The sequence below is a fragment of the Microcaecilia unicolor genome, chromosome 1 (genome assembly GCF_901765095.1).
Source record: "Microcaecilia unicolor chromosome 1, aMicUni1.1, whole genome shotgun sequence".
Classification (NCBI taxonomy): domain Eukaryota; kingdom Metazoa; phylum Chordata; class Amphibia; order Gymnophiona; family Siphonopidae; genus Microcaecilia; species Microcaecilia unicolor.
In genome coordinates, this window is record NC_044031.1 from 501,553,740 (window position 1) to 501,568,971 (window position 15,232).

Below are 15,232 nucleotides of genomic sequence, written 5' to 3' on the forward strand. Positions count from 1 at the left end.
GTTTTCCTCTCTGTCTCGGGGCGTGGCTCCCAAATCAACCCCTTGTAGGGGCTCGGCTCCCTTTCTCTGTGTGCGTTCTAGTGCTGGCTGGTCTTTTCGGAGCACAGCTCTACCTTTTTAGGGGCATGCAGTGTCTTTGTTGTTTTCCTGCCACAGCTACTTTGGGGGGTGTGCCTTGGTTAGCTGACAGCAAGCTGATTGCCTTTTCCTCTCCTCACGATTGAGCAACTTCTTCCTTACAGGTATGGCTTTATGTTTGGCGGGCCTGCACTCTTCCTTTTTCCAGACGCTACCTTGTCTTGGTAGTTTAGTGTGGCCCATTTTTGCATGGCGCTATCTTGCTTAGGTCTGTCTGTGGTGGCAGGCCCTTTCTCTGGCAACAAAGTGCTCTATTTCTAAGAGTGGAGCATAGCCGCAGTTCTGGATGTGGAGCAGGGCCTTGGTCAGATGCTGGCAGTGCTACTTCTCTTTAGCACAGGCAGTGGAGCATTGCTCCTTCCCTGGGGGGGAGGGGGGATTTCCCCTCATTCAGTGGTGGTCTTTCATGTCCTCTGTAGCTGCATCTCTCCCTTTGCTCCTTCCCTGAAGGTCAAACTTCACTCCATTGCTGCAGGTGGAACACTGTTAGCGGTTGGGCATTGTTCCTTCTTTTAACAGGGTAGCTGCCCTACAGAGTTGGATGTCGAGCAGTGCTTCATTGCTGAATGCCTGGCAATGCAACATCTCTGGTTGCTGGGCAGTGCTCCATCACTGGATTTCAAGCTGGGCTCCAACATTGGATGTCAAATAGAGCTCCCTTGCTGGATGTCAAGCAGAGTTATTTAGTTGGATGTCGAGCAGGGCTCCCTCGTTGGCTGTGGAACATCATTCCATTGCAAATGTTGATAGCAACTGTTTCTTCAGAGGTTGAGTGCAGTGCTCCCTATGATTCTAAGGTGCACTCCCCCTTTGCCTGTTTTGCGCACTTCGAGGTCTGTCTACGGAGAACAGCTTCCTGTTTGGCTGTAGGGTCTCTCTACCTGGTTGCTTGAAGAGCACCAGCCCTTCTGGCCTTGTGAGCATGATGCTGTCATTTGTGGTGGTGCACAGTGGCTGCTGCACACAGCTCAGTTCCTCCTTGTGCAACGTGGCTACTTGTCTGAATGTGGCACATTACTTCATTGATTTTTCTACAGTCTGGCTCTTTTACTGATGGTTAAGCATGGCTCTCTCAGGCTTCGGGTGTGGCTCCCTTCCTGACAGCTGGGCGTAGCTGCGTTTCTGGCTGCATAGACTTACTCCATCTCTGACAATGAAGTATTGCTTTGTCACTGGCCATTTCACGTGGCACCAGTTCTGGCTGTTGGATATCCCTTAGGGTTGGTCCAATGATGGTTTTGGCATCTCAAGAGATTGTGCGTAGCTTCTCTCTGGGGGCAGAACTTTATTCTTCTCTGATGCTGCGGCGTGGTCTCTGTTTTGGCTGTGCAGCAGTGTGCTTTTTCTGGCAATATCTCGGGGCGTGTCTCCGGATTTGGCTGTGGAGTGAGGGTTACATTTTGGCCTGTTTAGTATTGCTCCAATTCTGGCAGTACACTATGGTTCTGCATCCAGCATGGATACACTTTCTCTTTGGTTGTGGCGACCCATCTCTTGCTTTTGGGCATACTTCCAGCTCCGGCTAGTGGCAAAGTTGCAACTATGTTGGTGGTGCTTGACATCATCTTTGCTTCTATGCCCTTGTTCCAGTCTCTTTCGATGGAGGTACTGATGCTCTCCCTGCTCAGGGAGACCTTGGTTCTGTATCTCATGATAGGGCCAGGATTCCATGTTTGCATGGAGAATTGGGCTCTGTTTGAAGGTGGTGCATGAACTGTTACCACTTGGTTCCCTCCCTGTTCATAGAGCTGGACTGCCCCTGGAGATATTACTGTGCCTTCTCGATTTCTGCTGGCTCAGTTCTGGTTCTGCGGCAGGGTTCTGATATGGTTCCTGCTGGGCCCGTGGCATGTACCTTGCTACCTGCTAGGCTCCTAGAATGCTGGAATTTCTGTTGGGTTGCCTGTATGTGGTTTTGGGCTCTCAGGGTTACTTACAGTTGTTGGAGGTGCAGCATCTTTTGTTCTGTAGCAGCGCGGGGCTATTTTGGGTCTTCAGACTTGGGCAGTATTCTTATATCTTTAGCCTCTGATATTTTAGCTGAATAGGGCCTCTCTGCACGGTCACTATGCATGGACTCAGTTTCCCTGATGGCAGATGCTTTCTGTTGGTTCACATTGCTCCTTCGAGGTAGCCTCAAGGTTCTGCCTACCATGGGTAGCAGTGTGTTCTTCCTTTCCGGAGACTTTCTCTATTGCCGCAACTGGCTACCATGCAGATGTGGACTGCTTAGCTTCACATTGTTTGGTGCATTTGGTCTTTTGTTCTCCCGCCCTAATGGAGTGACTGCTTTGCTACATCCCATTGGTCTGGATTGATCTGGTACAGATGACAAGGAAGAAAAAATTATGTTCTTACCTGATAATTTTTTCATTTAATACTAGACCAGTCCAGATGCCCTCCCTAGAAGGGGGTTTCTCTTCTTTTTCTTTGGATCCTCTAGGATTTATTTCTGGCAGGTGTGTGACTGGATTCCCTCCAGTTCATGGAGGCCATAAACATTTCATCATGTGGACATTCTTTGTCTTTCTCCTTGCCACCATACTGTGTCAGCCATGCGAGGCTCAAGGGCATTTTCAGTGTCGAACCCTTTGCACTGCCTTGAGGATCTGACTAATGGTGGTTGGAGCCAAGCCCGAGAGCACATCACATCTTGCTGATACTTTCCTTCGCTTTTGGTACTGCAGGAGCTTTGGGAAGCCCTGTTTCTGTGCTTGTGTGGCTTCTGTATTGACCTTTCTTGTGTATTCTCATAGAAACTTTGAGCACCATTGCTTGGCTATTTGAAATACTGAGCATTCCAGGCTGCACGATACCCTTAAGGGGGTGGATTACTTGAAACTATTTTCTCTTTCTCCATCCGCTGGTGGATGGACATAACCCATTGGTCTGAACTTGTCTGGTATGATTAAAGGAAAGAAAATTATCAGGTAAGAACATCATTTTCCATTCTTATTGTCTTTTCAAAAAAGTTTCTAAACAAGTCAGTTACCGGTCAGGCAATTGACTTTTGTTTAGAAAGTTTAAAAAAAAAAAAAAAAAGTCAATGAGAATTATTAACTTAAGAAAATGTGGTCAATTAAAAGATTAATATGAAAATAAGAAAAAATAGATTCAAGTATAACATATTTTGCCAATGAGAAGGTGGGTGCTGTAAATCTCGTTGATTACAGTAAAGTTCATTGAGTTCACTGCTGAGGCAAATATCTGTTGCTAAAGGTTATGATCTGGTATTTTGTTCTCGGTTTCTTCACAGCAATGTTCTTTAAACTCATCCCAAGTTTTTATCTAAAGCACTTGCTCCTTTTCAGGTTAGGAGGAGAGAGTACTTCCTAACTTTTTCTCCACAACTTTATAAGAATCCATGCAAAAGTCCCACCACACTCTAGACTGCAAATGGGCTCTCACCAAATAAAAAAATAACTGTATCCATCAGAAAGTCTATGCAGCGCCTTGCTCCCTTTGACTCCCACAGAGCTAGCATTTCAGTAGCCAAGCAGGTTTTAGTAAATTGGCTATTATTCTACCTTTAATTCTGTTACAAACGAGCAAGTTTTCTGTTAAAGAGTAAATTGAAACCTCATCAGATGAAAGACGTTATAGCTACTCCTCTCCTGTAATCTGCTTCTCTGAATTCCATATGTAAAGCAGCATCATGGTTCTTAATACTTGGACCAGTCTGTAGTCACACAGTGCATTTGGTTGAGCTGTGCTTTTTGACCTTGCTGTATTATATTAACAATTCTCACATCTTAACCTTAGACAATTTGTAACAAGGTGAGCAGTCCTGAGTTTGGGAGGCATCCATTTTATTGCGTTTTATAGAAAACATCTGTTACAGATAATTAATAGCACTTTCTTTGGTTTCTGACAAAAGCTTGAGTAGTTGCAGTAGCATGGAATGTTACATACCTGTACACCAGGAGCAGGAAAGTAGAGGACAACACAGGCTTCCACGCGGGGAGTGTTGAGCAATAGAAATTTTATTGATACCAAAGAAAGACCTGAGCCGATTTTGGCGCCAAGGCGTCTGTGTCATTTATGGTGAGCTTTTTGTGTTCATTCAAACCAGAACAGTTTCATCACAGGCATCTGATATAGCTTTGGCTTCACCTGAAGTGTTGTACTTGACCCCTAAGGCATTTGGTGCACCCGCTGAAACACAGCCCCATGTCAGGTCTTTGGTACCAATAAAGTTTGTATTACTCTGCATTCCTCTCGTGGAAGCCCATATTGTCCTCTTCTTTCCTGCTTCCACTTTTGACTTTCATAGAGGTCTTCCTCCTGTTTTGCTGTGGTCTCACATACCTGTACACCAACATGAGGTAAGAATTATCTTTCCCCCCCCCCCCCCCCCCTCCAAAAAATGCTGTAATCCTGTAGTGATGAGTCCACAGATACCCCGTTCTATAAAAGCAGGATCACTACTAAATCATAAAAACACAAGTGTTGCCATACTGGGACAGACCTAAAGTCATCAAGCCCAGTATTCTGTTTCCAACAGTGGCCAATCCAGGTCAAAAGTACCTGGCAAGATCCCTGAACCAGTAAGACAGATTTTATGATTCTTATCCTAGAAATAGTGGATTTTTCCAAGTCCATCTTAATATAATAGTTTATGGACTTTTCTTTTAGGAGATGATCCAAACCTTTTTAAAACCCCCTATTAAGCTAAATGATTGCATTCTGTGATGTGGTTCTTACATTGCTCATTTAATGAGTCAGCCTTCTGAATATTGCATTTTCTGTTATTGACAGCTTCCATGCTAGAAGCTGTGTTGTTTGAGTTTTGGTGAGGTGGTGGATACATTGAGGTTGACACTGGCAATTGCTCCAGCAAATTTGAATTATTTTGAAGGCATCTTGTACTGTTCACAGTAACTGATGAAGTTTGGTTCTGTGCTAGGAAGTATTATATTGTTGTACCAAGTATGGCTCATGATCAGTATGTCATTTTACTTTCTTTAAACCCAACTTTCACTGTTAAAAACGGGCAGAGCTGTGAGACATTATTGCCTTGTTACAGCAGTCTGCTTTCTCTATTGGAAAAGTGAGTTCTCATAATATATTATGGAATGCACAAGGATCATATAAAAAAAAGTTCTCAGGTAGAAACTTATGCAGCAAGTCACGTTATGTATACTGAGATGTGAAGAGTATGTGGAGAAGTGTCCTAAATATAATGGATAACGCTTATACAGGGCATCAGCCATATATGTAAGTACAGTAGCCTGACATGAACCACACAAATTTTTGTTGGTAAAGTCAGCTCAGAATATTTTTACTGTAAACACTGTAACAATGGCATTGCCACGGTAACCTATTGTACACTAGCCCACAGAGTGGGACATACAAGAGGAAAGGGAAAATCACAGTGTTCCACAAAGTGGTACAGTTGAGTAGAAAGGGGTAAAGGGCCTTTTTGGCTACTGACTTAAGCATTGGAGACCAATGCTATTTTAGTGTAGCACTTGAAAATAGCATCAGCAGCAAGAAAGACCATTCAAATGACAAAAACAAGAAAACTGCTTTTTGTTATAACTTCATTCCTCTTTTTTAAAAGATTGTGTTGTATAGTCAATTTGCACTATTCCAAGTTTCATACAAAAGAATTTACAACTGCAATTGTTCTTTCCCTTCTCCTACCCTAAAACATGTAGGGTGTCCTTGTGTGATGGAACCCAATTTTCAGTGTTATCCAATGTCTGCACCTTGAGCATTTAGCTCACGAGGTGAACTGTTCTGATACTCATGAGAAGTAGTAAGTTCTACTAGTTCTTAAGTGTATTCTGGCCCTATACCCCTAGATCTTGGACTTTTAAAGATGGGCAACGTCATATTTTTTAACTAGGCCTCTTGCCATCACCTAGATTAGTTTATATGATGGTCATGGGAACAGTTGATTTACCAGGTCATTTTTATGCAGTATTCAGCAGTAAGTCAGTTTGCTAGTAATCTTCTTTAATCTAAATTGAACAGCTGTTGAAAGCTATAGGTCTTTGAGCTGGAACTCTGAGTCATCTGGCAGACCTGGCACTGGGGACACAAGCTGGAACTGAAACTCCTCAAATCTCTGCTTAGAGCTGCTGTTTCACTGTGGGCAGTGCTGCTATTATGGTCTTAGCTCTAACATAGTGTGGAAAGGAGGTGCCAGAGGCAACTGTTTATCAGCAGTCATGCAGAGGGTAGTATCACCTTTGTTCCTTAGTCAAATTAATTCATCTCAAGCTGTTAAGACTTGGGATGGTTTTGTGCAGTACTTTTTAAGGCATCCAGAGTAGGGTTTGTTTTGTCTAACTGTATGGCATATTTTAGTGTGTGTATACAAATTCTTTATTTCAGGAACACAAAGTGCTGCTGACTGGTACCCCTTTACAGAACACTGTAGAAGAGCTTTTTAGTTTGCTTAATTTCTTGGAACCAGGCCGCTTCCCTTCAGAAAATACCTTCATGCAAGAGTTTGGCGATCTGAAAACAGAAGAACAGGTAAATTTAACCCAAACATGATGAAAAATATAGACCAGCTAGTAAATGGCAAGTCTGACTGACTGTGGACCTTTTCATTGTGAGGAGAAGTGCATCTGAGGAAATGATTGATTCAGACTAGTAAATAATTCAGGGCTGCATTTGGTTAAAATTTTTAATTGTGATAATTTTAATCATGATTAATTGCACAATTAAAGGTATTTTATTTCGTTTTCCCACTGCAGCTTCTTGTGACTATAGGCAAGTCACTTTAACCTTCCATTGCCCCAGGTACAAAATAAGTACCTGTATAATATATAAACCGCTTTGATTGTAACCACGGAAAGGCAGTATATCAAATCGCATCCTTCTTCCCTTCCCTAAAGGACTAATCTCCCTTTTTCCACCCCCAGATCCAACATCTCTCCCTTTCTCAACCTTCCCTCCCTCTCCTTTTCCCCCAGGTCCAATACCTCTCTGTTTCCTGAGGTCCATTTTCTCTCTCTCTTTCTCCCCTTTCCCGTCCACCCCCATGAGCTGTGACACAAACTTGGTGGTGAGCTGCACCAAGCTTTTCTCGTGGGTTCTGGAGCTCACTTCCTTGGTCATAGCTTCCATCTGTGATCTGTCCAGTTCTGCTTGTGGGTCTACAGCTCACAATTTTCCACTCACCCAGGGTTCAGCATCTACCCCCCCCCCCCCCCCCCCCCCCCCCCCCGCTGGTCTACCTTAAAGATGGTCCTCTGCTGGTCCTGGGAGTGTCAGTGTTGCACATTTGCTGCCTACTTTGAAACTCTCCCTCTGGTCTGTCCTGCCTCCTATGACATCACTTTCTGTTTCTGCTAAGGTGGGACAGGTCAGAGGGACAGCACCGGGGGGGGGGGGGGGAGTTGATGTTGAATCACAGATCAAGGGGGAAGATATCTAATTGCACCGAGGACAGGGGTTGGAAGTGGAAGAGAGTAGGAGATATAGCTTGATTGGGATTTGTTGTGTTAAATAGTGGTGAAGGGGCCATATAGGAATCTCAAATGGTATTTGTCTATCCTTTACACAGTTGACCGTTTGTAACCACATCCTGAAACTTATTATTATTATTTATTGCATTTGTATCCCACATTTTCCCCACCTCTTCGCAGGCTCAATGTGGCTTATAATACATCATGAATAGTGGAAGTATATTAGGAAATAGACATTTAGTGTTACAGAAGGATCTTGGGCAACATGATGATGATAAAACATAACAGTATAACAAGCAGATATTGTAAGACAGTTCTGAGTATATGTGGAGGAGTTATGTATGTTCACATTGGTTGATCTTTGTGGTATGCCTTGTTAAAGAGATGGGTCTTCAGCAGTTTGCGGAAGTCCGCTAGTTCGTAATTCGTTTTTAAGTTACCCAGCAATGCGTTCCATACCTGTGTGCTCAAGTAGGTAAAGTTTGACGCATGCATTAGTTTGTATTTTAGACCTTTGCAGTTAGGGAAGTGCAGATTAAGGAATGTGCGGGATGATCTTTTGGCATTTCTGGGTGGCAAGTCTATCAGGTCTGACATGTAGGCTGGTGCATCTCCGTGAATGATTTTGTGGACCAGGGAGCATATTTTGAACGTGATGCGTTCTTTAAGTGGGAGCCAGTGTAGTTTTTCTCGTAAGGGTTTAGCACTTTCATATTTTGTTTTACCGAATATGAGTCTAGCTGCAGTGTTCTGGGCTGTCCAGAGTTTCTTGGTTATTTGCTCGTTGCAGCCGGTGTAGAGTGCGTTGCCATAATCTAGATGACTGAGCACCATAAATTGTACCAGGTTACGGAAAACAGTCCTTGGGAAGAAAGGTCTTACTCTTTTTAATTTCCACATTGAGTGGAACATCTTCTTGGTTGTGTTTTTCGCTTGGCTCTCGAGTGTTAGGTGTCGATCGATGGTAACTTCAAGAATTTTTAGGGTGTCCGAAATTGGAAGGTTCAGATTTGGTGTGTTAATGGTGGTGTATTTGTTCTTGTTGTGTTGAGAGGTGAGTATTAGGCATTGGGTTTTTTCTGGTTTGCAGTCGTATAAAAAGATATTTTGGTTCTTGAAATATGTTCTGTTGACTGCAGGGGGAGTGTTTAACTTATTTACTTTAAAATGTATATTCTTCTGATTGAGTTTTGTTGTTTTATTTGCTGGTTTGCATACAGATATGAATGCCTAAGATAAGTTATCTTGCATTAAAAAAAAAAGTTGGGTTCTTAAAAAAAAGAAAAAAAAATACATGCAGGGCAGTTAAAACTGCAGTTCAAAATTACTGTTCTAATCGTAGTCCTAAATGCTATTGTGCCCTAAAAGAAAAATTTGTAATGTATATCCTGGTGCCATGGTCAGCAAGAATGATTTCTAGTTTTTGGTTGGATACCGTCAGATAATTTTTATAAATGCTTTGACACATAAATATTTGCCTCTTATTAAATTACCCCTGCATAAAAGTATGTGCAAAAATGAGAAGACTCATACTTTTTTTTGTGTGTGTGTGACTTGGAGGTAGGTATGTTCAGGGGTAGAGTTTGGAGCACAGGGAGAATTACGTTTGAGCATGTTTATAAGGTAATGCTTACATTTATGTATGTGCTCCTGGATTCTTTTTAGCTCCAATTTCTGCAGGGTATGTGTTGGTATTTTATAAAGACACATAGCTCCAATGTGTCTTTATAAAACATACATGAAAAAGGCACCTACTTGTCCTTCATACATAGGTGACCTGTTATAAAATTATCTTCCAAATAGCTGTGAAAAAGCTGTTGGAGAAAACTTAATACATGCAGTAGCTCTAATAGGCCATTGAGTAGGGACATATTGGGAGTATAAGACAATGAGAGTCCTGACATTTGCTGCCTATCTGGATAAGTTGAGAGACCACATTCGTTGTGCAACCTAGTTTCATAATAGTGCACTCTGCATGACTATCCAGTTCTGTACAGTTAAAATTCCAGTTTTCCTTAATGTAACTATATGCCCATAGTATGTTTACTTTTTTGTAAAAACTTGTCCAATTTTTACTTTTGAATTGGTTTGTTTGTAGCCATAGCAGCTTGTGCTTGCAAAATGTTCCATAGTTTTACCATTCTGAGAAAAGTGTTTTTTTAATCATTGTAGCCCCTTAATTATTTGTAACTTGTATAGCATTATCAGGCATACAGACGTATACAGGCGTACAGAAGCACATGAGATGATCTTTCCTCCTTGGATCTCACAATTTAGTCAATATAGAAAGGCAAGACTCACAAAAATAAGAGTTTCTGAGTTAAAACAGTGAAGCCATGATTGGGAGAAGATAAACCAGGTGCTCTATAAATAGTCAGATTTAATGTTGATTGTCCCATAGAGTCTGAGGTAAGATTTAAAGCACCTTTTGGTAGTTCTTTAAATCAGGGGTGTTAAATGTCAATCCTCGAGGTCCACAACCCAGTTGGATTTTCAGGATTTCCCCAATTAATATATATGAAATCTATTTCCATATTGTATGCATAAAGATCTCATGCATATTCATTGTAGAAATCCTGAAAACCTGACTGGGTTGCGAACCTCGAAGATCGACACTGTGCACCCCTGATTTAAAGTATTAGCAAAAGAAACTCATACCAAACCAACCTGCTGTGGGCACATTCTACGTGCTACCCAAGATCCACAAACCGGGAAACCCTGGCAGACCAATCATATCAGGTATTGGCACACTCACGGAAGAAATATCTGGATTCATAGAGGGAATTCTGAAACCTTTCGTACACAAAACTAACAGCTTCATACAAGACACCACAGGCTTTCTGAATAAATTGAAAAATATCAAGCAACTACCACCTAACACCCTTCTGGTCACGATGGATGTAGAATCACTATACAGCAACATTCCACATGCGGATGGCATAGCTGCATGTGGAAGACTCCTAAAAAAAATCCACACTGGACCATCAATACTCACCAGAAACTATTACAAAATTAATCAAATTCATTTTAACTCACAACTACTTCCGCTTTAACAATGATATCTATCTGCAAATAATGGGCACTGCGATGGGCACCAGGACAGCACCCCTTTTTATGGCTGAGCTGGAAGAGACATTTCTGAATACACACCAGACCAAACCTCTAAAATACTACCGGTACATCGATGACATTTTTATGATTTGGACGGAGGGTGAAGAAACTCTGAAACAATTTTATTCTGCCTTCAATACATACCATCCTACAATCAGATTCAAAATTGACTACTCCCCAGAAAAAGTCAATTTTTTGGACACCATGGTCTCAATCAGTGATGGCTGTATACAAACATCTATATACAAGAAACCCACAGGCAGATGCAGCTTCCTCCACAACTCCAGCTTCCATCCTTCACATACAAAAAGATCCATCATTTACAGCCAAGCCACAAGATACCACCGTACCTGCTCTGACCCAGGGGACAGAGACAGACACCTTAAAAGTCTGAGTGCATCCTTCAAACAGGCTACAACCCCAAAATAATCTCCAAGAATATTGCCGCCTCCCTCAAAACACCCAGGGAGAATCTGCTACAGTACAAGGAGAAAAAATCCACAGACAGAATTCCCCTTGTAGTGACATACAATCCAGAGCTGGAAAAACTGAGGAAAATCATAAGAGATCTACAACCTATACTCCAGGAGGATGAATTACTGAAAGAGATATTCCCATCCCCACCAGTACTGGCCTTCCGACAACCACCCAACTTAAAACACAAGCTAATCAGAAGTAAACTTCCATCACAGACTGAAAAAGGAACAGAAGGGCACACGTCCCTGTAATTTATCCAGTTGCAAACTATGCCAAAATATTTCACAGGACCCCACAGTTACCCACAAAGGAAAGATATTCAACATAAAGGGATCTTTCACTTGCTCATCTTCCAATGTGGTATATATCATTCAGTGTAAAAAATGTAACGAAGGATGCTATATTGGAGAAACAGGCCAGATGCTTAAGACAAGATTCAATTTACATAGACATCACATGAACAATACAGCCAGTCGGGCCCCCACCCCGGTGGGACAGCACTTCACAGAACCAGGACACTGTACCAGTGATTTCACAGTGAGCATACTGAAAGGTAACTTTAAAACCATACAAGAACGTAAGCCCTTTGAAGTCAGAATGATTGAATATTTTAACACCCAACAGAAAGGACTTAACAAGGACCTGGGGTTCCTAGCCCATTATAAACCATAAAGCTGTATTTCTCTGTTGATCACCCCACCCCTCACCTATCCACACACATCCTGTTAGAATATCAATGATATGCTTTGATGTCCCCATGCATAACTCCGACCCACCCCCATCCTCCCACCCGTTCAGACTGTCATAGTAATGCTTGAATGTTTTCACTTATATACACTGTCAGCTAGCACATTTGCTTATTTCCAATCTGACGAAGAAGGGCAACCTTCGAAAGCTAATCAAGAAATGTATTGTTATGTCCAATAAAAAAGGTATCATTTTATTTTATTTTCCATGTTTTATTTTGTTTGATTTCTATTGATAACCTTAAGAGTGGACTAACACGGCTACCACACTCCTCTACTTTAGATTACTCATCTAATCTGTTTATACTGCAGGAATTGGGCCTCAATCTCTGTAACATTCTGTGTACAAAAGTCTGGAACTGGGAGTGAGTAAAAGGCAGAGTGGAAGATCAGCCCTGGAAGTTTAACACAGCCTTTTTATTCTTTCCAATCAAATAGAATGTTGGAAATAAATTATACATGAGAATAATGGTCCCAAAATTTGATGGAATGGGACCAGATTTGGTGTAGGGGAAAAAAACCTAGTGAAAAGACCGTTTAAAATGGGCAAAATCAGATAGAGGGTTCCAGAGAAATAAAGCCTCCTTTAAAAAAACATGACCATGAGTTTTTCTATTGCAGAAGCAGTTCTAGCTTCTGTATCACAGAACATGGATACACTGAAACATTGCAGTTAGGGAACTGATCTTTCAAACAGTATTTATTCACACAGATGAATAGGAAATTCACAAGGTACCCTTCACATGCTTTCTCTACAGTGCTACCACACCCCTCTTCATAATGGACTTCCTCTTAGTGAATCAGTCACAAACGGAAGAACCAACCTCCCCAGATGAAGTACTCCAAGTACAAAACAGTAGAGGAGACACAAAAAAAACCTCTGACAGATGGTGTCCAAATTTTTTTTTATTGAATCTTCCAGGTGATTCTACAGCAAATGAGACACGACACGGCTCGTGTTTCGGCCATACTGGCCTGCCTGGGGGGTCTAAAATGTCATGTCATTTGCATCTCCAGAAAATCCACAAGAACAGTCAATAAATCAGTAAACAGTAAATCTGTGCTTAAACAATTCACATTGCTGATAGCAATCCTCATATACAGAGAAGAGCGGAGAGGTATCTTGTGGTCAAAATGTAACCTCTAATGGCTGATTATTTTTCACACTTGGTTTCATTTTGTTCTTTCAAAATCAAAAGAATTTTGGGAACTGCTCCTTTCAAACCACTCTTCCCTTCGTTTTCAGATCAGAAACAGGCATATATACACAAGCTTGTATATACACACAAACATGCAAAAGGGCAAAATTAATTGAAACTGTTATATAGAATAAAATTACTGAAAAAGTAGACAAACATGGTTTAATGGGATGGAGTCAATATGGATTCAGCCAAGGGAAGTCTTACCTCACCAATTTGCTTTATTCTTTGAAGACTTGAATAAACACATGGATAAAGGTGAGCCGCTTGATGTAGTGTATCTAGATTTTCAGAAAGCTTTTGACAGAGTCCTTCATGAGACTGTTGAGAAAATTAAAGAGCCCTGGGATAGGAGACTATGTTCTGTTGTGGACTGGGAACTGATTAAGGGATAGAAAACAGAGGGTAGGTTTAAATGGCCATTTTTCTCAGTGGAGGAAGGTGAATAGTGGAGTGTTGTAGGGATCTGTACTGGTACAGTGCTATTTAACATCTATAAATGATCTGGAAATGGGAACAAGTAAGGTGATTAAATTTGCAGCTGACATAAAACTATTCATTGTTGCTAAAACACATACGGACTGTGAAAAATTACAGGGAGACCTTAGGAAATGGAAAACTGCGCATCCAAATGGCAGATAAAATTTAATGATGCACATTAGGAAAAATAATCTAAATTGTAGCTACTTGATTTTAGGTTCCACCTTAGGATTGTCATCATGGACAGTACGCTGGAATCTTCTGCCCAGTGTGCAGCGGCAGCCAGAAAGGCAAACAGAATGCTAGGAATTAGGAAAGGGATAGAAAATAATACAAAAAATAATAATTCCTCTATCGCTTTGTGGTGTGACCTCACCTTGTTTATTGTATTCAATTCTGGTCACTGTATTTCAAAAGATATAGCAGAATTAGAAAAGGTTTGAAGAAGGGCTACTAGAATTATTAAGGGGATGGAACTCCTCTCATATGAGGAAAGGCTAAAGAAGTTAGGGCTGTTCAGCTTGGAAAAGAGTTGGCTGATGTGGGACATATGGTGGTCTTCAAACTCCTGAGTGGTGTAGAATGGGTAATCATGAATCGATTGTTTCTTCTTTTAAAAAAGTACTAAGACTAGGAGGCACTCAATGAAGTTACATAGTAATACTTTTAAAATGAATAGGAGGAAATATTTTTTCACTCAACGAATAGTTAAGCTTTGGAACTCATTACCAGAGGATGTGGTAACAGTGGTTAGCATATCTAGCTTTAAAAAAAAAAAGTTTGGACAAGTTCATGGTGGAAAAGTCTGCTGTTGAGATAGAAATGGGGTATTGGTAGCATGGAATCATACTACTGTTGGGATTCTACCAGGTATTTGTGATCTGGATTGACCACTGTTGGAAGTAGGATACTGTGCTAGATAGGCCATCAGCCTGCCCCAGTATGGCTATACCAAGGGTTTCAAATGAATTCTGTGACTTGTGCTCTGCTTCTTTTTTTTTTTTTGTTACATTTGTACCCTGTGCTTTCCCACTCATGGCAGGCTCAATGCAGCTTACATGGGGCAATGGAGGGTTAAGTGACTTGCCCAGAGTCACAAGGAGCTAGCTGCCTGTGCCTGAAGCGGGAATTGAACTCAGTTCCTCAGGACCAAAGTCCACCACCCTAACCACTAGGCCACTCCTCCACTCTGCTTACTTTCCTACTTGTTCTTCTGAGTGGTATGACTGTTTTAACCTTACTATCCATTTATTGGCATTCCTTTCTTTGCTAATTTTTAACATTTTTACCTTTTGTAAACCACATTGATCTGCTAGACAGCAAATTGTGGTATATCAACCCTAAGCAATAAACATAAACATATAAATATAAGCCTTCTTTAGAACTTACTTTCCCTATCTTGCCTTATTTAAGGCTTTATCTTAAAACTATATCCTAGCTCTGTGCTGAACTAAGAGATGCAAATGACCTTAATGATTTGTTCATTGCTGTTTAATAACTCCTGTAGCCTGCAGACTGCAGTGCCCTCTAATACATTTTGTATAACATTTGTTCTCTTCTTGAATGTGTTTTGGGGTGGTTGTTTTTTTTTTGTAATTAACCCAATCCTAATCTGTACAGTCTTTCAGCATGTGTTATTTTACCTAGCTTTTACAAG

The 15,232-nt window shown here is 41.3% G+C and overlaps 1 protein-coding gene across 1 annotated transcript in view; it reads left to right on the forward strand.

Moving 5' to 3' along the window:
* CHD7 (chromodomain helicase DNA binding protein 7) overlaps positions 1-15,232 on the forward strand; it is a 504,651-nt gene that overhangs the window by 343,847 nt on the left and 145,572 nt on the right. The window contains 1 exon segment of the mRNA XM_030214843.1: positions 6,481-6,624. Within this exon segment, the coding sequence (XP_030070703.1) occupies positions 6,481-6,624 (144 nt within the window).